The sequence below is a fragment of the Pristiophorus japonicus genome, chromosome 5 (genome assembly GCF_044704955.1).
Source record: "Pristiophorus japonicus isolate sPriJap1 chromosome 5, sPriJap1.hap1, whole genome shotgun sequence".
Lineage (NCBI taxonomy): Eukaryota > Metazoa > Chordata > Chondrichthyes > Pristiophoridae > Pristiophorus > Pristiophorus japonicus.
The window spans coordinates 264,288,742-264,311,676 of NC_091981.1; the positions used below are offsets into that span (position 1 = coordinate 264,288,742).

The window sequence follows — 22,935 nt, forward strand, 5'->3', positions numbered from 1 at the left end:
CTGCTGCCGGACCGGGTGCATTGGCCCTGGTTCCGGCCCTTCTTGTATTGGCTCGCCCTCTTCCCCCTGCTGCCAAGCCGAGTTAAAACTCGGGGCTGCCGGTGTTGGTAGTTCGCAATCCTTGCCTGCACTGCACTCTGGCTGACACCCCTGCTGCCCCGGGCCATTCCTGGGAGCTGCAGGCAGTGACTGAGGGGTTTCTCCTTGCCCAACCAGGTGTTCCTGGGCTAAACCCGGGTTTATCAGGCACACCACGCCTTTAGCCCGGGATAGAGCAAGGTTCAAGCTTTGGATCTGCTGTTGGCAGGGGCCGTGGTCTCCTGCCTCAAATTCCCTGGTACTGGCTACCTTATAGGCTACCTGAATGTCTCTCACCCTCTCCCCGTACTCTTTAACTTGCTTGGCGAGGCAGGAATTCTCTTCCCGCAACGCCAGTTCGCTATTCTTGGCTTCAATAAAAGGTCCAGTTGGGTTTTGTGCCTTTCTTTCGTGAGCTCTCTACTTTCCTTTAACTGTCCCACCTCTGTCCACAGCCTTTCCCCGACTGTGGCCCTTGCGATGGACCTCTCTTCTGCCTGTCTCAATACTCCCTTTAATTTCTCATTCTCCTCCTCTAGAAGCTGAAGGCAAATTAGCCAAATGGCCTTCTCTATCGACTTTTTATGGTCCTTGCTCTCGGTCCATTGAGCTGCAGCACCTTCTGGACGCTCAGCATACAATAGATCGAGTACCCACTCCTTAGCCACATTTACCCTCTTAAACACATATGAGGAAATCCCCTCTTCCATTTTGCTTTGTTTCCTGAAACCAGTCTCTCTCTTATCACGTCCCTTGTACCAGTGTCCTATCAGAAGTTTGCAGGGGGTCAGCTTTCCCTTCTGACCTTATATGAGCGGTTCCGAATCGCTCCCACACCCTTGGTTCTAGACACTGGAATTATGAAGGGACTGTGACAGACTTGGACAGACAATCGGTTTCAAGGTAGGAAGCAGGTATGGCTTTATTGTGTTTAAAAAGAAGTAAAAGGCACACCTTTAATAACACACACAGACCAATACACACTGTGGGGTACAACACATTGAATAAAATGTCAAATTACAGCCTGTGGGGAAAAGAATACAGCTTAAACTCTAAATGGGGTAAAGAGGAGAATGCAGATACATTTACACAAGTTATCCCAGCTTCCCCCCTCCCAATTCTCCTAACTAACTAAGTTATAGCTCTGAGGGTTCAGGGGCTATGCTCACCAATCCCTTTAGACAGTTGCCGGTGAATCACGGTTTCGGGGTTCGCTGCACTTGGCCTTCTAGGCGAGCCGCACCCCGGACGGAGGAGAGGACTTCAGACTGCATAGTCTTCGGTTGGGGTGCATCCGTTGATGCACTAAGTTGCTTTTTGGATGTATGGGGTAAGTACCCACTTTCTTTGGTTAGGAATAGTTTTAGTTAGTTCCTTTTGGTAATTTCTCCCCCGTTGGGTCGTTCAGAAGTAGATTGTAGAGTGGTTGTCAATTTGGTTGCCGACAACCTTCCGTTTCGTGGGCCTCGTGCTCGGTCAGTTCTTGATGAGTTCTGGTAGTTTCCTTCACTATTTTTGTCTTCACTGTAGAGGAAGCAGGCTGCTTGTGTCTGTGTCTGTGTTCCAGTCTGTGCGAGTTCCAGTCTGTGTTCTTCTTCGTTCTTCCTTGTAAAACTGGGTGATAGATATATCCAAAAAAAAGGCTCCGTTATCTCCCATCAAATCTCTTGGGCTCGGTTTAAACTGTTCTGTCCATTGATTTTCAAATGTCTCCTTTGTCAGCAGTAACTCGATTAGGGTGTGAGAATGTGCTATCACTGGTTTTGCATTGTTTTAGGATTGTCCAGTTTCCTGACATGATTTCCATTGTGCTTGATTGGGTAATTCGATTATCTCTTAGGGGGTGAATAGCCTGGGATCCTTCATCCACGAATTTGCTTCAGAGGTTGGCACCACCCCTGTATTTGGTAACTCTTTTTCGCAGCCAAAATGTTGTAGAATCTTAAAATTGATATGCTCCTTCCCATAGATGTTTAGGGGATCTCAAGCTTCTGTAATTTAAGTCCATTTTGAATTCCCTTTCCTATGAGTCCAAACACTGGGGGGGGGGGGGGGGTTCCATGAATGCATCCCCTTTTATCCCCCGCAGGCTTCGTCTGCCCCTTTAAACTCATTTTAAAAGCCCAGAAAGGGATTATTCTCCTCTGCAGGGGAAAGATACCTGGAATCTTTGCGAGATATTGGTAAATTCTACAACAACTGTCAAAAAAAAACGTTGGCTATGGTCCCTTTAACGAAACTGGCTGATGACGCGTCAGCAGATGGTATAATCAGACCTGCTTCCTGTGCATTGGCTGAGAACCTCAAAGGACGAGCAGAACATACCCAATCAAGGGAAGATCGCAGTGAGAGGGTGGGCTGGAGCCGGGAGCGCGTTCCCCACACAGCACCATTGGCGAGTCGGGTGCGGCCTGGTAGTGGGATTTAGGACCACAACCAAGGGAACAAAATGCAAAAATAACACTGGAGCAGTCAGAGTATGACAGATGAGCAAAGAAAGAGACAGAAATGATGAATTGAAGCAAAGACAGTGAAGACGAATAATCCCGAGAGACAATTAAAACTAAAAGAACAAATAATAATGTGAATACACACTAAACACAGAGAGAAGGCAAAGGTGACGAGCAGGTGAAGGGAATAAACGGTTAACAAGCAGATAAATCAAATGTTACAAAGGCATTGAAAGTCAAAAACTGTAAAGCGAACAAGCGAAAAAAAGGGATGTTAAAGGTAATTAAAAGGAAAACAGTAACACGACATAGAAAGGCACAGCTTGATTGCTGAGCTTGAACCCTCATTATCATCCTATCTCCTGGTGTGTAAGATGCCGAATGACCTGCTGTCTATTTCCACCATTTTGTACTTATATTTAAGATGTCCTGTTGTTATTGTTAGCATCATGGTTAACAGATTTGTGCAAATGTCTATGGGCTAGATTTTCCATTATTTTTGCATGCATAATGCCCACGTAACGTTCATTTTACCGCTGAAAAGAGGTATAACGCCCAGACATCGCCCATTTAGCCACAAAATGGAAACTGACGCCCATTTTTCGGACACTTATCACCGAGCGTTACTTCCCCCATGTACGTCACGGCAGGAAAAAATAATACCGTCCACCCACTTTTTTTGGGTGGAATCATCAGAATGGGCGAAACCAACGCCCATAATATCACCCAGCGTTACTTTACAAACGTAATTAACGCCGAGATTCAATAATACCGAACGCCCACTTTATTTTGTCGTAAAGATCAAATTTGCTGAAACTAACATCCAGGAGATTGTCCAGTGTCACTTTCACCACCTCGCACACATCTCGCCACAATATTGCTCGCCCAAAACACCGCTCAGATAAAGTGGAATTGTTCTGAACGAATCACAGCGGTGTGGGCGCCAATTTTTCAAATTGCAGGTCGCTTCATTCAAAAGGCTGCTTCAACTTCGGGAGAGTTTGGATTGACTCTGGAGTTCTTCTCAGGCGAAGTGACCATCTCAACAGACATATTATCAGACTCTGGACAATTGAGGTTTACTGTAGGTGTATTTTAGTGTGGAAATTATTGCTTCTGATCAATCGCTATTATAATTTCATTGAAATGGGGCCATTTCTCAGCTTGCATCGATTAATACGTAAATGCTGCAGAGTGCAAATGGCACAACATCTAATGCACATCATTATGTGCCCAATCTAAGATGTGCCAGAATGAGGAGGAGGTCCAGACCATACACACACCGCACTTACAGGGAGAAGAGGTCTTACCTCGACGTGTCCGAGCACACCTGCCTTTGGAGACTGCGCTTCCACAAGGTGGTGATCAATGAAATATGCTGAGATTTGCAGCCTGCCATTCGGACATCAGTGTCGGTTGAGGTCAAGGTCACCGTGGCACTGTCTTTCTATGCTTCCGGTTCGTTTCGGGCCTCCACGATCGAGATTTGCCCTCTGTCTCACCATGCCACACATCGCTGCATTAGACAGGTTACGGAGGCCCTGTACAAAAGTAGGATGGACTTTATCAGCTTTCCTATGACCACAGAGGCTCAGACTGACAGGGCTGGAGCATTCTACCACATTGCTCAGTTCCCCAGGATGCAGGGAGCAATATCCAGGACCCAGAGCTTTTTCATAACAGAAAAGGATTTCACTCCCTGAAGGTCCAACTAGTTGTCGACCACAACCAGATAATAATGGCAGTAAATGCCAAATGTCCAGGCAGCTTCGATGAGGCTCACATCATGCGTGAGAGCGCTGTCTCTGACATCTTTAAGAGTCAACCACAAAGACAATGCTGGATGCTTGGTGACAACCGATATGGCCTAGCCACCTGGCTGATGACCCCCTGGCGTGACACCCACACCGAGGCCAAGAAGTGATACAACCAGAGCCACAGAGACACACGCAATGTGGTCCAGAAAACAATAACTGTGCTTAAGCAACGCGTTAGATATCTGAAGCACTCACGAGGGGAGGTACAAAACAAGTAGCTAAATTTGTGGTCATGTGCTCCATGCTGGCTATCAGGAGGGGACAAGAATTGCCCGAAGGCACTGATGCTCCACCTCAGGAGAGAGAGGAAGAGGACGATGAGGGGCTGGACGCTGACCTAGGGCCAGACAATCAGGCTGATTAGGCAACCATGCCCACACCCCCCTCCAGACCACAGGAAAGGGCCCGTGGTAGATACATAGCTGCAAGACTCTTACGTCAGCAGCTCATAACTGAACTATTTGCCTGAAAGAAAGTTGCTGTGATTGGCAACGCTGACACACTGCTGTGTGTGTGCAGCTCAGATATCAAAGGTGGGTATCACCTTGGTGCTGGTTAAAGTTTAAGTTGATTCAAGTTAAGTTTTATTTAACCCTTTCATGTTAAGGAATCACCAGTGTGTAACGGTCCAGCTATCTGAGACAATGCGCAACAAGGTTATGTTGAATAAAAAACATTTTATACGATTGAAATCACCTCACCCCCACCCCACTTTTTCTACCATTGACATCAAACAAATGGTCAACATGTCCAGCAACACAGAATACAAATGCAAAGCAGGAGAGTGGCCCCCTCCCCCCATACATTACAACAAATTGCATACACCCAGATGGAGATATAACACAGCCATCACCCGCAGACATGCACCTCACTTTCCTTCCCCCCCCTCCCCTTCTTCTCCCCACCTCCAACCCTTCCCCTCCTCGCTCCATGCCGCCTGGCCGAAGAGCTCCTCAGGCGGTGCCTCATTGGGGGGGATGAAGGCAGATGTGGTGTTTGCACAGGTACGGGAGCGGGGGGTGCCGAGGGGACAACATTCTCACATCCAGAAGCAGGATCTTGGTCCTGCCTCTCATCTGTCGTTGGCACTGGTGGTGCGGAACCTACGGGTGGAGTGCCGCGCTCCGGGACCACTGGGAGGCCTGTGCCAGCAGTGTTCCTGGCTATCGCCTCCAGGGCCTCTGCTATCCGCGGAACGTACTCAGTCATGGTGGCCAGCTGTCGGGATATGCCCCCCCAATGCATCGAGGATCTGGTCACCAATGTCTACAGTCCTCCTGGACAACTGCACCGTCTCTCCGCTCTCATGTGGCGCTCGTGGAACAGACCTGCCACGTCCTGGGGACAAATGGGGTGCCCTGTGGCGAGGTGCTTGGGCCCGGTACCTCCAGAGTGGAAGCAGGAATGGCCGGAGGAGCACTAGATGGCCTTGGGGTGGAATGGCTTCTGGAGCGTGACGATGCAGGTTCCTCGAAGTCCGTGCTGTCATTCGTAGAGAACAGACCCAGCGGATTGACAGGCGAGAATCAGAGCTCCTCAGCACCAGATTTAGGATCGTCCGGCGAGTCCGGCCCCGCCCCCCCACCTTCTGGCCTCTGTGGTCTTGCCTGGGGCCGTGCTGCTGGTTGAGCTGTGAAACACAAATGAGGTTATTTAGAGGAGAAGGGGGTGCTCGGGTCACAAGGTGATTCCAGCGCTACACACAGCATATGCACAACAAAAGCACCACCGCTATCAAAATCATCACACACATCACATTTCATGACCATCAACACATTCTGCATTGCAATGATTTTCATTAGGCCAGCATTATTTATCGGACAATTTTAGAAATCATCTATCATATATGATTGTTCGGATATGAGTGGGTGTGGCATCTGTTAACTTTATATCACGCAATGGTGTAAGCTTTACTCACGTCACATCACTTCAGGGTCTGCAGATGCTTCCGTGGCTGTCCGGGGGGTACATCCTCACGAGTGCGAGCACCCGCTCCTCCATCTCAGTGATGTCGCTGGTGATTGGTGGCCCCCCCACCCGTTCACCTCTGCATGGACCTCATCGTCAATAGCTTCCTCTGTAAAAGGTATTAGGACGACATGGCATGAGATCATTGCATGATATCATTGCTAGATGCTGTCACAGAGACTGATACAACACATAACCAACAGATGTAATCATGCTTATTATGATATCTATCATTTTTACACCGTGACCGCAGGCTTTGAGTACAACATTCACGGTAAAAGTGAAAGACCTCACATCTGCTGGTAGTCACTCATGATTGTTACAAATCAAATTATATAAATACATAAGTACATGTAAATAAATGTAATTGTTTTGGATCGATAATAATAGATCCAGGTTCGGGATCTGGATGAATGCTAAATAAGAGAAAAGACAAATGAAGTAAAGATAAAACACCGTTTACTGAGAGAAAAGAAACATAATACAGTTTACGAAGAAAAGAGAAGTATGATAAGATGCAACAAAGCTCACAGCCTTCGGCCCGTCAGGAACTCCGCAACGACGGCTGGTCAGGAGCCTTGGAGGTCCCGGCACCGCTCGCGAATCACGGTCCAAGGTGAAGTTGAAAGAGTTGCAGGACAGTTCCGTTCCTTTATACTATTGAACAAACATGGGTGCATGTGACTTATGGCCAACTCATAATCTGTAAGGCCCCAGCCTTTCTTCCACAAAGCATGGTTCTCGAGGCGCCGACTGTCCCATAAACAAGCTGGTGTGCGCCTCAAGATCCCTCTCTCTCTCTCTCTCTGCATCAACAACATTCCACGAGGCATGAAGCAGAAACACACTGTAAATGTCGAAATATCATAATTAACTCTATGTGATTAACCCTATACAATTCTGTAACACTTACTCTTGCGGATCCGACAAGGTCGTTCCATCATTTGCGGCATTGGTTGCCTCCACGCTCATCGTTGGTCGCCGATGAGACCACCTCTGCGATCTCGACCCATATCGTCTGGTAGGCCTTTCGGGTGGGCTTCTCATGCCCTCCCTGTGTCAAATCACACCCAGCATAACTCGACCTCCTGCAGGAGGGTGGCATTTGCCTAGTCCGAGAACCTGCTCGCTCTTTTGCGCCCTCCGATGTGCTCCTCTCCCAGCTCACTGCTCTCGCCAGCGTCAGTCTCCACAGCGTGCTGTGTCGCTTCCTCCTCTCCCTCCATTATAGGCACCAAATTCGGCCAAATATGTGGCTGGTAACAGCTAATTTTTTTTCCCAACTTGCTTAAAGCTCAAAACTCTCCTTCCTTCCTCCCAAAGCAGCCACACCACACCCACACACGCCTTCACACTCTCTCAGCTCCCTCTCTATCTGTCTCCTGTTATGCGCATGTCATGATGACCCTTGACCTCCTGAATCACGGGAATTGAGCGTTGCCATGCCTTTGCTAAGGAAGGCGACTCTTTACAGTAGAAGGTCAGAGAGATTTAACGCTACCGCCCATTTCATATCGCTTGTGGTAACGCCCAATTTAAAAAATGGAGACTGGGGCCTTTGAGAATGGGTGACAAGCCAGCGATCTGAAAACCCATTTTTAGCGCTCACACTGGAAATAACGCCCATTTTTCGGCGATCTGTACAAAAGTGTAAAATCTAGCCCATGATCTTAAACTTCATTACAATGATGCCCATGAGAATTCTACACAAGTGTGTGAAGCAAGCTGCTTAAATATGCAAATTGGGGTCCTAAACAGATTGTTGGACCATGTTTGCAATGTTCAGGTAGACATTGGTGGAGCCTGCACTGTGCACACTCTGTCCATTTGCACCAGCCACTGAACAGTGTAACCAGAGCTCAAGAAAATGCCCAGAAATTTCTTGGGGAGAATTTCTATAGGGTCATGAGAAGCAGGAGTTTTCCTCACGGCTCCACAAAAATACCGCTGTCCATTGCCAGCCCGTGCTCACCACTGCCCCATCCCGCCCCTCACTCCTGGACATTTCTCTTCTGGAAGTTGGCCATTCACTACCGTCCTATAACCAGCGAGCTGCAACCTCTTTGAGGCCCAGGGCATTCAAAGGAGGCCAGAACCTGAAAATGGATGGGCAACGAGGCCTCTCCACCGACTTCACCGTTTCAAGCACAAGTCAAAATCACCCCCATCATTTCTAGGGCCTCTGCTATTTTTTTCCCCCATATCCCTCCGGATCCTTGGAAATATTCCACGAGGTCCCGGCATCTTGTACTCCTTCAGCTTAATTAACTGCTCTAACATTTGCCTTTTATTATTATTTTGCTCATCTCACTTTTAACCAATTCAGGATTTTCCTCCTTTCAACACCCTAAACAGAAGTGTACGAAAAACCACTCTGCAACCTGATAGTTGTTTCATGTATGCTGGAGTGCTTGGGTAAGGAAACCCTCATCCATGCCTTTGTTACCTCTAGACTTGACTATTCCAACGCACTTCTGGCCGGCCTCCCACATTCTACCCTACGTAAATTTGAGGTCATCCAAAACTGCTGCCCATGTCCTAACACGTACCAAGTCACCTGTGCTCGCTGATCTACATTGACTCACGGATAAGCAACGCCTCGATTTCAAAATTCTCATCTTTGTTTTCAAATCCCTCCATGGCCTCGCCCTTCCCTCTCTCTGTAATCTCCTCCAGCCCCACAACCCCCCGAGATATCTGTGTTCCTCTAATTCTGCCTTCTTGAGCATCCCTGATTCTAATCGCTCAACCATTGGTGGCCTGCCTTCTGTTGCCTAGATCCTAAGCTCTAGAACTCACTCTCTAAACCTCTCCACCTCGCTGCCTGTCTTTTCTCCTTTAAGATGCTCTATAAAATCTACCTCTTCAACCAAGCTTTTGGCCACCTGCCTTAATTTCTCCTTATAAGGCTCGATGTCAATTTTGTTGTCTTATAATACTCCTGTGAGATACCTTGGGATGTTTTACTACGTTAAAGGTGCTATATAAATACAGATAGGGTTATTAAAAGCTATCCTTTAAGTTCTGGGGAATTTATTGCTTTCACAATAAAACATGGGTCTCATTCTCACAGGGCTTATGGATCACTTCCAAACACTGTTATAAGACGAGTATATACTTTATTGCAATAATTGGAAATTTGACATGCACTAGTCATCAAATGCACAACAATATTATTAGGATGTTCTCAGTATTTCAATGCTGAACTTAAAAACTTTTGCCAACCTTTTTTTTATAGCCTATAAACAATGTAAAAAAACATACACATCGGAATAACACACTAAATGGCAGGCGGGGGCTAACTTAAAATAATATTGCTTTCTATCAATGGGGATCTGCTTAACCACTAAGTACACCTTGCAGGGTAGTAAAATAGGCCCATTAAACACTTTGGCAACTAATAAGCTTATCAGACATGTGTTTGCCTCATGGAGCTGTACAGATTCAAACATACAGATGAACAGAGGTGTGGTTACGAGTGTTGGAACAACTGAAGCCTTAGTCATTCAGCACTATCTATGCAATCACTCTGGCTATTCATTCATCTAAACAGTGTGGCCTCAAAATTTGGCCCAGATTTTCGGCACTACAGGTGCCATTTTGTGTCCAAAATGGCGTCCGCGCCACATGCACACACTTCTGTTGCAGGCCGTGTCGGGCGTCATTTTAGTGAGGTCGTTAGCATGGGCACTGGGAGCGTGCACCAGAAGTATGCAGAGTAGGTAGATCGTGAAGTCATTCGTGTGAAGTCATTAAATTCCCTGGGGCACTGCATCCAGGTCCTCAGGGCTACACTGCTGGCATTGACCGTGTTGGCTATCTGCTCCCATTGCTTTCTCAGAGTTTGTCTGGAGGACCTTCGGGCACCCTGTGGATAGAGGACCTCTCTCCTCATGTCCATGTCCTGCACCAAGGCCTCCAGTGCTGCGTTGGAAAATCTTGGAACTGCGCTATAACCATTTTGTGCCATTAGTATGCCTTCTTCCTGCTCAGAATGTCTTCCCCAGCCACTTACAGTACCTGCTGCAGCCAGAATGCACCTCCCCTTTAAGAGGTGCAGGCTGGCTTTAAGTGGTGCTTGCCTCTCATTAACTTGGGCATGCTGAGGCATGCACCACTCAACAACACGTTCAGCCCTGGGCCGCACGCTACTATCATGCAAATTACCAGGCAGCACGAAGTTTACATGCTGCCTGCATCGGACTCAATGGGCGGAGGTTAATCGCGCATCGCGATACCTGCGCCCGTTTTAGGGGGCTATTGAATTTAGCCCCCTGTATTTGCTACAGTACTAGGGTTCCTGCACCAAACGGTTGCTCCTAGCTCAGAAGTTCTGGTGATGAAATCACATATTGTAAGGCACTGCGCAGCTGTCACTTTGAATGTACCATCCATTTTATTCAGTGATATCTCTTATTCTGTGTAAAGTTCCTATTCTGTGATACAATAGAAAACATTCAATTTTCTATTGAGCTGCACCTATCAGAGCAATTGGTCAGGTTCGATGTTCTGTAAATAGAATTTAGACTGTAGGTCCTTCAAGAAAAGTTTTGAACCCTACCTGTCTGCTACTTGAGGCAAATTTATCATTACTGGAAGAGTTGGGACACTTCAAGCTGTTTTTAAATCTAAGCGTTTACTGTAATATCACGTGCAATGCTTCAATGCGAGTGTATGTTTACAGTTGGGGTTGTGTGTACATATTGGGATCATTTCACAGCAGTCTCTTTGCAAACTCAAAATTTTACTGCTAAAATATGTTTAGTTTTAGATTACGTTGTCACTGGAATTGAGTGGGACAAAGATTTAAAACAGCGACCTCAGTTTAAAACCATTTCGGATTGACTGGATGAAAGTTTCTTCTTGCAATGATTCTATCTGAAATGAGTTTGGACCAGATAAAACCGAATCCCGTAACACAGAAACGCTCATGGTTCAGCAATAATTGGCAATCTGATTCAGGGCTGAATGAGGAGTGGGAGATAGGAATGTCACATTTATTCAGTTCGGGGTGCTTATCTCTATGGCTGGGCAAGACCATTGTAAAAAAGTAATTGCGAGCTCTCTTATTGACTGGAGAGGGAGGAGAAGCTGTGTATGATTTAGTTGTAATGCGATCACATATAAATAGATTAATGTGATTCAATACAGTTTACATACAGTAAACGCTAGGACAGACTGGAAAGGAATTGGCTCCTGTACCTAAATTATCTAAACTTGAGAATATTTGTTGCTGATGCCAAAGAGTAAACGTTGTGGGATGGCTCCCAGAGAATCGAATTTAGGAGTTAGTGTATCCATTTGCTGAGAGATCACAAATATCTTTTCCTGAAGACATTGCCCAACCACAAATTTATTTAGAATCATAAAATCATAGAATGGTTACAACACAGAAGGAGGACATACGGCCCATCGAGCCCATGTCGGCTCTCTACAAGAGCACCTCAGCTAGTCCCACTCCCCCGCCCTTTCCCCGTAGCCCTGCAATTTTTTTTCCTTCAAGTACTTATCTAATTCCCTTTTGAAAGGCATGATTGAGTCTGCCTCCACCACCCTTTCGGGCAGTGAATTCCCGATCCTAACCACTTGCTGCATAAAAAAGTTTTCCCTCATGTCGCCTTGGGTCCTTCTGCCAATCACCTTAAATCTATGTCCACTGATTCTCAACCCTCTCTATCGACTGTGCTCAGACCCCTCATGATTTTGAAAATGTTCAAACAATCTAAAAGAAAATCTGAAGAGAATAAATAATTTTAGATGCATTTACGATGCTTCAAGTGGTGTTTTGTTGAAGTTGAAGTAGGCAGTCAACATGATCAAGGGTAAATCCATTAATCTTTCTCTTAAAGGGAACGTTAGCAAGAACTGCACGGCTATGGGTTGGACGGACACCTTTCCAGCATATAATATTGCCTGTAAACAGCTCTTCAATGACATTAGTACACAGGTAAGCACACAAGAAGCGTATGTCTTTTCACCCCTATGGTTGGGCACCCACATCCTGTTTCATATGGAACCCCGCTTCGCCAAAAACTTACCTCCTCACTGAACAACATTGTGCTGCGACCCTCAATGGATCGAATTTAAAATTCTTGTCCTCGTTTACAAATCCTTCTGCGGCCTTGCCTCCACCCACCCTACCTGCATTATCTGGTCCTCTGCTTCTGGCTTCCTAGGCACATCTGCCTCCTACATCAAGAGGGCCTTTTTGGAGGAGTTCCTGGGCTAACCTGCCCAGTAACTCCCCCTCAGCAGGCACCAGCCAAGCAGATTCCAGCTGAGAGCTGATCTGGGGTCTACTGAAGCCTCAAGAAGTGTCCCATAGGTCTTCCGACTTAAGTTAGACCGATCCTAGAGGAGAATGACTACCTTTAGACAATGTCCCCAAAACTCCCTGAGTAGCTTCATAGATAACCCCATAGATAATTGTTCAATTCATAAAGAGCACCGACAAACCACTCATATGTTACAGGCACCTCCTTGTCCTGTTAGACTTCTATTGGTGAACTAATACTGAATATATATATGTATATATGTTTTTTAAATTAAAAATGTGAACCTTCAGTCCCAGTCCATTATTGCCTTGGTCGTGTTTGAAAGATCAGTCTGTTAATTAAGCTTGGAAAGAAAAAATGTTAATAAGTTGCTGTGTGAAAGCCATATCCACAATTGCATGCCATTCTGGATTGTACTGAATTAAGCTAATTGAAAAGATCTTTGATAGATTTTGACTTACTAACTACATTCATAGAAATAATTTGTGCCATGCAGGTTGTGTGGACATGCAACTTTTTAAAGGAAAGTTAAGCAGAAATTCTGCTTCCAGTCTATTTATTTCACAGTATGGTTTAAGTATTTCAGTAGGACCACAGCATTGATTAAAATGTGATATTTCTTGTTGTAGCGAATGTTTACAACTGGGTGCCTTGTTACGTCACTTAAGGGCATTAGGAATCAGCCACATAGACATTGACCACTGTTCTTTCATTATCACTGGGTCAATATCTTAGATTTCCCTACCTAACATTATTGTGGAAAGCACCATCACTACCAGCAGTGCAGTGATATCAGGAAAAGATATCCTTCTCAAGGCAACTAAAGATGGACAATAAAGGGAGCCGCTGCTGGCTACATCTCTGGAGCTTATGCACTGGCAGCCTGGTGTTGCCACTCAGTGGTAGCACACTGAGTCAGAAGGTTTTGGGTTCATGTCCCACTCTAGACCCTTGAGTACAAAATCTAGGCTGACACTTCAGTGCAGTGCTAAGAGAGTACTGCACTGTCGAGGTGCCGTTCTTCAGAGAAGATATTAAAATCCAGTCCCGTCTGCTCTCTCAGGCAAACGTAAAAGATTCAATGGTACTATTTTGAAGAAGAGCAGGGGATTTATCCCTGGTGTCCTGCACAATATTTATCCCTCAATCAACATCACTAAAATTTGTGGCAGCTTGCTGCGTGCAAATTGGTTGCTGTGTTTCCTACATTACAACGGTGACTACACTTTAAAAGTACTTAATTGGCTGTAAAGCACCTGAGGTCGTGAAAGGTGGTATATAAATTCAAGCTCTTTCTTCCTTTAGTTGTTCTGTTGTCGCAAAGTCTGCCCTACAGTATATACTGAGTAAATGTGGCACCCTTAGGGCCAAAAATTCCACATGAACTTTTTTGGGTGCAGTTGTAGAAGTACGTCCAATTTTTTAGTGGCCCAATTGCGCCAATTCCTCGTGCTAATTCTTATGTTCTTTGCTCAGGCTAAAATGACAGCTGGGTCCCAAAATATCACTGCTTATTTAATGAAGGACCCCAGTGGCTTCAGATGGGTGTCCTTGGCTCTTGCAATTTAAATTTGCAGTGGTGGGATCTGAGCAGGAGGCTAGTGGATAAATTTCCCACTCCTGTTTAACCGCGCCCCCCTGCCTAAGTTCCACCAGGGAGTTAAAATGACCCCAATGCCCTTTACCAATGGAAATCTCAGGCTTCCTGCAGTTCAAATTTATTCAGCAAATCAGTTCAATTATGACATTTTATTCCAGTTAACATAACATTATCTCCAAATCTGCAGTGGTTTAAAAATGTCATTGCAGTAATGATAATACTGAATTTTAAATCTAATTCTCTTTTATGGTGCAATCTGCATTTTAATTAATTATGTATCTTCAATATGACTTTCTGGTGCTTTTTTGCTTACCAATTATCTTGCTCCATGTTTGATTAAGCACATGCTTGAATATTCCATATTGCTGTTTAGATATAAATGAAAGCAAGGTTGCTAGCATTTGTCATGTATTGAACTATCATTTAACCCATGTATAAGCTGACCTAAGTTGTACACCTTGAGAACATTGACCACAGGGGGCGAACTTGTGGGAGACACTCCTAACCTGGACTTTACGGTATAAAAGGGGAAGCTCCACCCACCGTCTGTCTCTTGAGGTCTTGGTAACTGGTCACAGAGTGACCTTCTCTCAAGTATGGGCCTCGTGTGCATTTATACTGTATAGTAAGGACATATCATTGGCGAAGAGAAACTGGGATTTAAACCACGCGAGCATAGCCACAGAAGAGAGGTACTGTGTTGGTGATGATTGGGACGACTTTATTGAGAGACTACAGCAAAGTTTTGTCACTAAGGAATGGTTGGGACAGGATTCGGCCAATAAACGCAGGGCTCATCTCCTGACGGTTTGTGGATCCAGAACGCACTCCCTGATAAAGGACCTTCTAGCGCCAGAGAAGCCGGCGGACAAGAGCTCAGTAATTTGATCGGGGAACACCTTAAACCGGCGAGCAACATGCACATGGCGAGACACCGGTTTTACACACACCGGCGGCAAGAAGGGCAAAGCATTCCAGACTTTGTGGCAGACCTCCGGCGACTGGCGAGCCTATGTAAATTCCCAGATGCATGCAGAGCAGAGATGCTGCGAGACTTTTTTATTGAGGGCATTGGGCACGCTGGGGTTTTCAGGAAACTGATTGAGACCAAAGACTTGACCTTGGAAGCGGCGGCTCTGATAGCCCAGACAATTATCTCAGGGGAGGAAGAGACTAGAATGATTTGTCTTGGCTCAAATGCAGAAAGCGACCAGGGAGTCAACATTGTTAATGCGGCACACAGTTCTCGAGGCAGACCAGGGCAATCGGGCATGCTCCAGCATGCAGTCGAACCCAAAGGGGGAATTCAACAGAGACAATGGCTAGCTGAACGGCGATTCATGCCATCGCAATGGACAATGCGGCCAGTAATGGGGCCATCAACACCTGTTAATGGTGCGCTTAAGGACAATTACAGAGACAGTCAGAAAGGATCGACTGGTAATGGAACTTTTGTTTCCAACAATGGGGGCTTCAGCTCATGCTGGAGGTGTGGAGGCAAACACCCAGCCATAGCTTGCAGGTATCAGCAATATACCTGCAGAAACTGCAACGTCAGCGGTCAATTGGCGTGTATGTGCAGGAAGCCTGCAGCCAGGTTGATGTACGAGGAGGATGGACCCGATGTAAGCCCTAGGAGACCAAATGAACACTGGGGGAAATCGCTGGAAGCTGAAGATCAGAAGGTTCATGTGGAGCACATATACAGTTCATATACAAGGACGCCACCGATAATGATGAAAGTGCTCCTCAATGGCATCCCAGTATTAATGGAGCTAGACACGGGGGCCAGCCAGTCCCTGATGAGTATCAAACAGCTCGAAAGGTTGTGGGTGTCCAAGGCCAGGAGGCCAAAATTATTGCCGATTGACGCACAGCTACAGACATATACAAAGGAGATCATTCCGGTGCTAGGCAGCACCACGGTAGTCGTGACCCACAAAGATTCGGAGAACAGGATGCCACTCTGGATTGTCCCGGGGGATAGTCCCGCACTACTGGGAGGAATTGGCTTGCTGTCATGAACTGGAAATGGGGCGATGTCAATGCAATTTCTTCTGTGGAGCGAGTATCATGCTCACACGTCCTGGACAAATTTGACTCATTATTTCAACCCGGCATTGGCACTTTCATGGGGACCAAGGTAGTGATTCACGTAAACCCAGACACCAGGCCAGTACACCACAAGGCCAGAGCGGTGCCGTACGTGATGCAGGAAAAGATAGAAGGCGAATTGGACCGCCTGCTGAGGGAAGGCATCATCTCGCTAGTCAAATTCAGTGACTGGGCGAGCCCGATTATGCCGGTGCTCAAGGCGGATGGGTTGGTCAGGATATGTGGCGATTACAAGGCCACCATCAATCGGGTGTCACTCCAAGACCAGTATCCGCTACCGAGAGTGGAGGACCTCTTTGCGACAAGTGGCAAACTTTTTTTCAAACTTGGACCTGACCTCAGCTTACATGACCCAGGAGCTGGTGAGTGAGTCGAAGAAGCTGACCATGATCATGACACACAAGCGGTTGTTTGAGTATAACAGATGTCCGTTCGGGATTCGTTCGGCCGCCGCGATCTTTCAGCAAAATATGGAAAGCCTCCTCAAGTCGATTCCATGGATGGTGGTTTTTCAAGACGACATCCTCATCACGGGTCGTGATACTGAAGAACAACCTGGAGGAGGTGTTACGCAGACTGGACCGGGTAGGGCTGCGACTGAAAAAGGCGAAGTGCGTCTTCTTAGCTCCACAAGTAGAATTCCTGGGGAAGAGGGTAGCAGCAGACGGGATCAGACCTACTGCGTCCAAAACGGAAGCGATCCAGAGAGCACCCAGAGCCCGTAACACGACGGAGCTGCGTTCGTTCCTGGGGCTCCTGAACTATTTTGGCAACTTTCTTCCCAAATTGAACACACTGTGCTCCCTCGCAAATGTCGCGATTGGGTCTGGGGGGACAGCCAGGAAAGGGATTTTGATAGAGCACGCAATTTGTTATGCTCCAACAAATTGTTAACGTTATATGACCCGTGTAAGAAACTAGTTTTAGCATGCGATGCATCATCCTATGGGGTTGGGTGTGTGTTGCAGCATGTGAATGCCAATGGTCAGTTACAGCCGGTAGCTTTTGCCTCCAGAAGTCTGACCCAGGCAGAAAGGGGCTACGGGATGGTAGAAAAGGAAACACTAGCATGTGTATATGCAGTAAAAAAAATGCACCAGTACCTGTTTGGCAGGAAATTTGAGCAGGAGACAGATCACAAACCCCTAACGTCCCTTTTGGCCGACAACAAGGCCATAAATGTGAATGCATTGGCCCGCATACAGAGGTGGGCACTTACATTAGCCGCCTATGACTACACAATTCGGCATAGACCGGGCACTGAAAATTGTGCCAATGCACTCAGCAGGCTCCTACTAGCCACCACTGAGGGGGCAACTGAGCAGGATGCTGAGATGGTCATGGCTGTTGAAGCTTATGAAAGCGAAGGCTCACCTGTGACAGCCCGTCAGATTAAAGTCTGGACAAATAAAGACCCGCTACTGTCTTTAGTTAAGAAATGTGTCCTGAATGGGGACTGGGCAGCCACGTACGGGGCATGCCCTGAGGAGTTTAAACCATTTCATAGGCACAAGGATGAACTTTCGATTCAGGCCAATTGCCTACTGTGGGGAAACCGAGTAGTCATGACCCAGAAGGGCAGAGAGGTGTTTATCAGAGAACTTCACAATGAGCATCAGGGCATTGTCATGATGAAGGCAGTTGCCAGGTCACACGTTTGGTGGCCAGGGATAGATGCAGACCTGGAACTTTGTGTTCGCAGGTGCAACATGTGTGCTCAGCTGGGCAACGCACCCAGGGAAGCCCCCTTTAGCCCCTCGTCCTGGCCCGCCAAGCCGTGGTCATGCATCCATGTGGACTACACAGGTTCTTTCATGGGAAAAATGTTTTTGGTTGTAGTAGACGCCTACTCCAAATGGATTGAGTGTGACATTTTAAATTCAAGCATATCCTCTGCCACGGTAGAAAGTCTACGGGCAAATGTTCGCCACCCATGGTCTACCGGGCGTGTTGTTCAGCGACAATGGCCCATGCTTCACAAGCACTGAATTCCAGGACTTCATGGCAGGCAATGAAATCAACAATGTCAGAACGGCACCGTTCAAGCCGGCCCCAAACGGCCAGGCGGAACGAGCAGTGCAGATAATCAAACAGGGAATGCTCAGAATCCATGAGGGTTCCCTACAAAGCCGCTTATCACGCCTCCTGTTGGCCAATAGATCCTGACCACCTTCGCTCACTGGGGTTCCACCCGCAGAGCTGCTAATGAAAAGGACGCTCAAAACCAGGTTATCCCTTATACGCCCTACTATGAAAGAAATTGTTGAGAGCAGGCATCAGTCACAATGTGACTACCATGACAGGAAATCGAGGGCGTGATGTATTGATGTCAATTACCCTGTTTTTGTCCTTAATTACGCTGCAGGGCCCAAATGGCTTGCAGGCACTGTGATTGCCAAAGAGGGGAATAGGGTTTTGGTAGTTAAACTTACCAATGGACAAATCTGCCGCAAACACGTGGATCAAATTAAAGGAAGGTTCAGCAACCCCATAGAAGAAGCAGAGGAAGAACACGACGTAGAGTTTACTTCATCACAGGTGACCAAACACCGCAACCAAGTGTAAGAGAGCCCAGTTACTGTGGGCAGTCCGGACAGGCCTGAGGCACCGCAAACAGCAGACACTCAGGCCAGCGCCCAACAACCGGAGCCCCAACTCAGGCGCTCTACAAGGGAGCGTTAACCACCAGAGAGACTTAACCTGTGATTCCAATAAGACTTTGGGGGGGAGGTGATGTCATGTATTCAACTATCATTGTAACCCATGTATAAGCTAACCTAAGTTGTACACCTTGAGAACATTGACCACAGGGGGTGAACTTGTGGGAGACACTCCTAACCTGGACTTTTCGGTATAAAATGGGAAGCTCCACCCACCTTCAGTCTCTCGAGGTCTTGGTAATAAAGGTAACTGGTCACAGAGTGACCTTCTCTCAAGTCTGGGCCTTGTGTGCATTTATACTGTATAGTAAGGACATATCAGTGTTATTCCAATTCTCTGTCTCCCTCTCTCCTGTGGCTACTGACTAGAGCTGGAACACTGCTCCATAGGACATGGCTGTGTTCAGTATGCTCAATCAAGTGGCCATTCTTCCTGAGTGACCCATGTCGGGTAGGGTGGTCACAAATGAGTCTGATCTCGTTCTCACCCAACAGTGTCAATTGTACCTCTGTGGGTAGCCCACTCCAGGAACTTGAGCACATAAATCTAGGCCGACACTTCAGTACCGCTGCACTGTTGGAGATGCTGTCTTTCGGTTTAACCGAGGCCCCGTCTGCTCTTTCAGGTGGATGTAAAAGATCCCATGGCACTATTTCGACGAAGAGCAGGGGAGTTATCCCCAGTGTGCTGGCCAATATTTATCCCTTAATCAACATAACAAAAAAACAGATTATCTGGTTGTCTCTGATTATCACATTGCTGCTTGTGGGAGCTTGCTTGTGCGCAAATTGGCTGCCGCATTTCCCACATTACAACAGTGACTACAATCCAAAAGTACTTAATTGGCTGTAAAGTGCTTTGAGACCTCCAGTGGTAGTGATAGGCGCTATATAAATCCAAGTCTTTCTTTTTTCTTTTTAACAGCCACAAAGACACTTCTCTCCCGATTTTCATTCTTATTTACGTTGTCTTCAATGGCAAACGTTAGAGATGTAAAACGAGCTGTTGACTTGCTGCCACGTTTTGTTGCAGGGATCAGTGGGTAGTCGCCAGGAGTAGGAGCTGTGGCGGACTATCCCAGCCTAGCATTGAGTCCAGCTGCGATCTTGGTGGGAGGTCATCTAATTTCGTGCACACTTGGTGTAGTTACCCACAAAACCAGCAGGGATGCTTGTAAAGTTGCCCGTTTTGATAGTCCGTAGTCGCATAAATGAAAGTTACAATAAACTTGCATTCAATGCGAGGATTTAAAACAAATTATTTTCTGAGGTAAAGCCACTGGAAGTTTAGGAACATAGGCAAAAGTTAGGGACCACTGCAGTAACACTAATGAACGGCTTTAACACTCAATTGACAATAACACGCGGAGCAAATTAACCCGCTTCTTTTACTTTTAGTGCATGGATCAGAAAATCTATTTGTAGAAAAAAAGCCAAGAACCAAGTCGGTTTTATTGAAAAGGCTTTTATTTTAAAGAGATGAAGTGAACAGATATGATTCCTGATCATTCTAATAGGCCGACAAATGGGAGCCTGTCTCATTCAGTTACTCCAAGGGCTTGATAGCTACATGGAAAATACCTGCAGGCAATCCATGTCATTTCAGTTAAAATTAGCAGCTACTAAGTATGGACATGAAGTCAATGCAGCTAAAGAGCTTGGTATAATAAAGTGTGTTAATGGGATTTTATTATAAACAACATCGACAAGTAAATATGACAGAACATAAGAGAGGACAGAAACCACCCAACTGAAAACGATGCAAAGTAATGACTTGGGAGTTACTTTCACTGTAAAAATGTTTCATCTGCTGCACAGCCTATTGGAAACCCATTGGCCTAGATTTTCCAATCCCGAATCTAAAAATGGCTGTCGATCCAGAGTTATTTTACACATAACCTCCAGTCGACTGAAACATTGACATTGAAAAATTGAAAGTGTTCGCCTCAAACAGGCAGAAGCTTTATTCAAATATTCATTGAGGGTGGGAACACCCCACATGTCATTTCCCCATGTTCAGGCACACAGGGGCTGGTATCTAACTTGGACCAATGTGAAATGAGCAGCCTGACTGCTAGACAGTAGTAGGTGTATAGAAGGCCTTCTTTCTGTTGTCATTTAGCTTCTCATAAGTCTTTGTCACCAGATTAATTTCTGGCCCCAGTGGATTTTCTAATGGGATTCCCCCTATCTGAGCTGTTTGGAACAACTACAGGTCCAATATTCCAGGTAGGTTAGATTGCATAAGAAGTGCTATGCGCCCACCCACTGATATCCACAACTGCAGATAGAGCTCGCTTTGACAGATAATCAGTGCTCTTGTGTGGAGGTTCCTAGTCCCAAAGCAAGCTGGGACAGCAGACCCAATGAAATCACTAAGAGACGTAAATGCCTGAGTAACGATAATGTTGAATGCTTCCTATGAAGCACCAGGTCACACCTTGGTATTTTTTGACCATTTTTCCATAGAACGGATTTATGGTTGTGTTTTAAAGCAAAGTGTATTCTCGCAAGTAAAAAAAAAAATTGCTGAGATGAAAGGTGGTTTAAAATATTAATGAGCTCGACTTTGTTGTTGTTTCCCCAAAGGCTGCAAATGACAAGCAATTCATAAGCCTGTCTTAGCAGTCGATAAACACCTCGCGCTCATTGTGTTGAGGTGCCCCTCTGGTCCTGGGCGTTTGGCACGGGTTGTCTGGTATAGGCCTTTCTATTGTGACTGCAAGGAGATTATAAAAAATGGAGTAAGGTGGCTGGATCAGCCAGGTTTTGTAAAAAAAGAAAGCTACGAAAGCAATCAGGCCTAGCAACGGTTAGAATGCAAGGCAATAGTTTAGAAGTTATTTTGATTACATCAAGCACTGATGGGGCACTAATGTAGGGGAGCATAGCATGTTCATTAATTTTGTATTATTAATTTTATTCATTCATGGGATCTGGGTGTCGCTGGTAAGGCCAGTATTTATTACTCATCCCTAATTGTCCTTAACTGAGTAGCTTGCTACGCCATTTCAGAGGGCAGTTAAGAGTCAACCACATTGCTATGGGTCTGGAGTCACATATAGACCAGACCGGGTAAGAACGCCAGATTTCCTTCCCTAAAGTACATTAGTGAACCAGATGGGTTTTTACGACAATCCGGTAGTTACATGGTCGCCATTACTGATACCAGCTTTTTATTCCAGATTTATTTAATTAACTGAATTTAAATTCCCCAGCTGCCAGGCCTCTGGACATAACCACTATGCAACCTTTGTGCTATTACACAAAGGCAAGTTGTACTGATTTGAATAAGTGTGTGCAATAGTAACTGCTGCTCTATATGTCATGCGCTGTGAAATAAAATAGCTAGATGATTCATAGTTGGCTTTGTATTACCCGGTTCACCATTAGAAAGATCAGGGGACGTGTATGTAATGGCTTGTGTGAAAAACACAATATCCAGTTCAGATCGCAAGGAGCTATGATTATTCCACCCTATTACATGCTATTATATAATTAGATATTGGGAAGTATGGGCACGCTTCTGAACCTAAGGCACCCAGACCGCTTGCAGGAGTGATCTGTTTTCAAGCGTTCCAGTTTGTCATTATCCTTCATTGTATGTTTGAACTCTAAGCGTAATAATAATTTTGCTTCAAGTCTGTCAACTAGAGGGTGTTTGAGCTCATTACTTTCTTCAGGTGGCCAACAGTAAACATAAGAACATAAGAAGTAAAGAAAGAAAGACTTGGATTTATATAGCGCCTTTCACGACCACCAGATGTCTCAAAGCACTTTACAGCCAATGAGATACTTTTGGAGTGTAGTCACTGTTGTAATGTAGGATACGCAGCAGCCAATTTGCACACAAGTAAGCTCCCAGGACATATTGGCCAGGACTCCGGGGATAACTCCCCTGCTCTTCTTCGAAATAGTGTCATGGAATCTTTTACGTCCACCTGAGAGAGCAGACGAGGCCTCGGTTTAACG

General features: G+C 46.0%; 1 protein-coding gene across 1 annotated transcript in view; it reads left to right on the top strand.

Annotated features, from left to right (window-relative positions):
* Positions 1 to 22,935, top strand: part of vipr2 (vasoactive intestinal peptide receptor 2) — a gene marked incomplete at its 5' end in the record, with an annotated part of 192,328 nt that overhangs the window by 54,792 nt on the left and 114,601 nt on the right. The window contains 1 exon segment of the mRNA XM_070880248.1: positions 12,163 to 12,235. Coding sequence (XP_070736349.1) covers positions 12,163 to 12,235 — 73 coding nt within the window.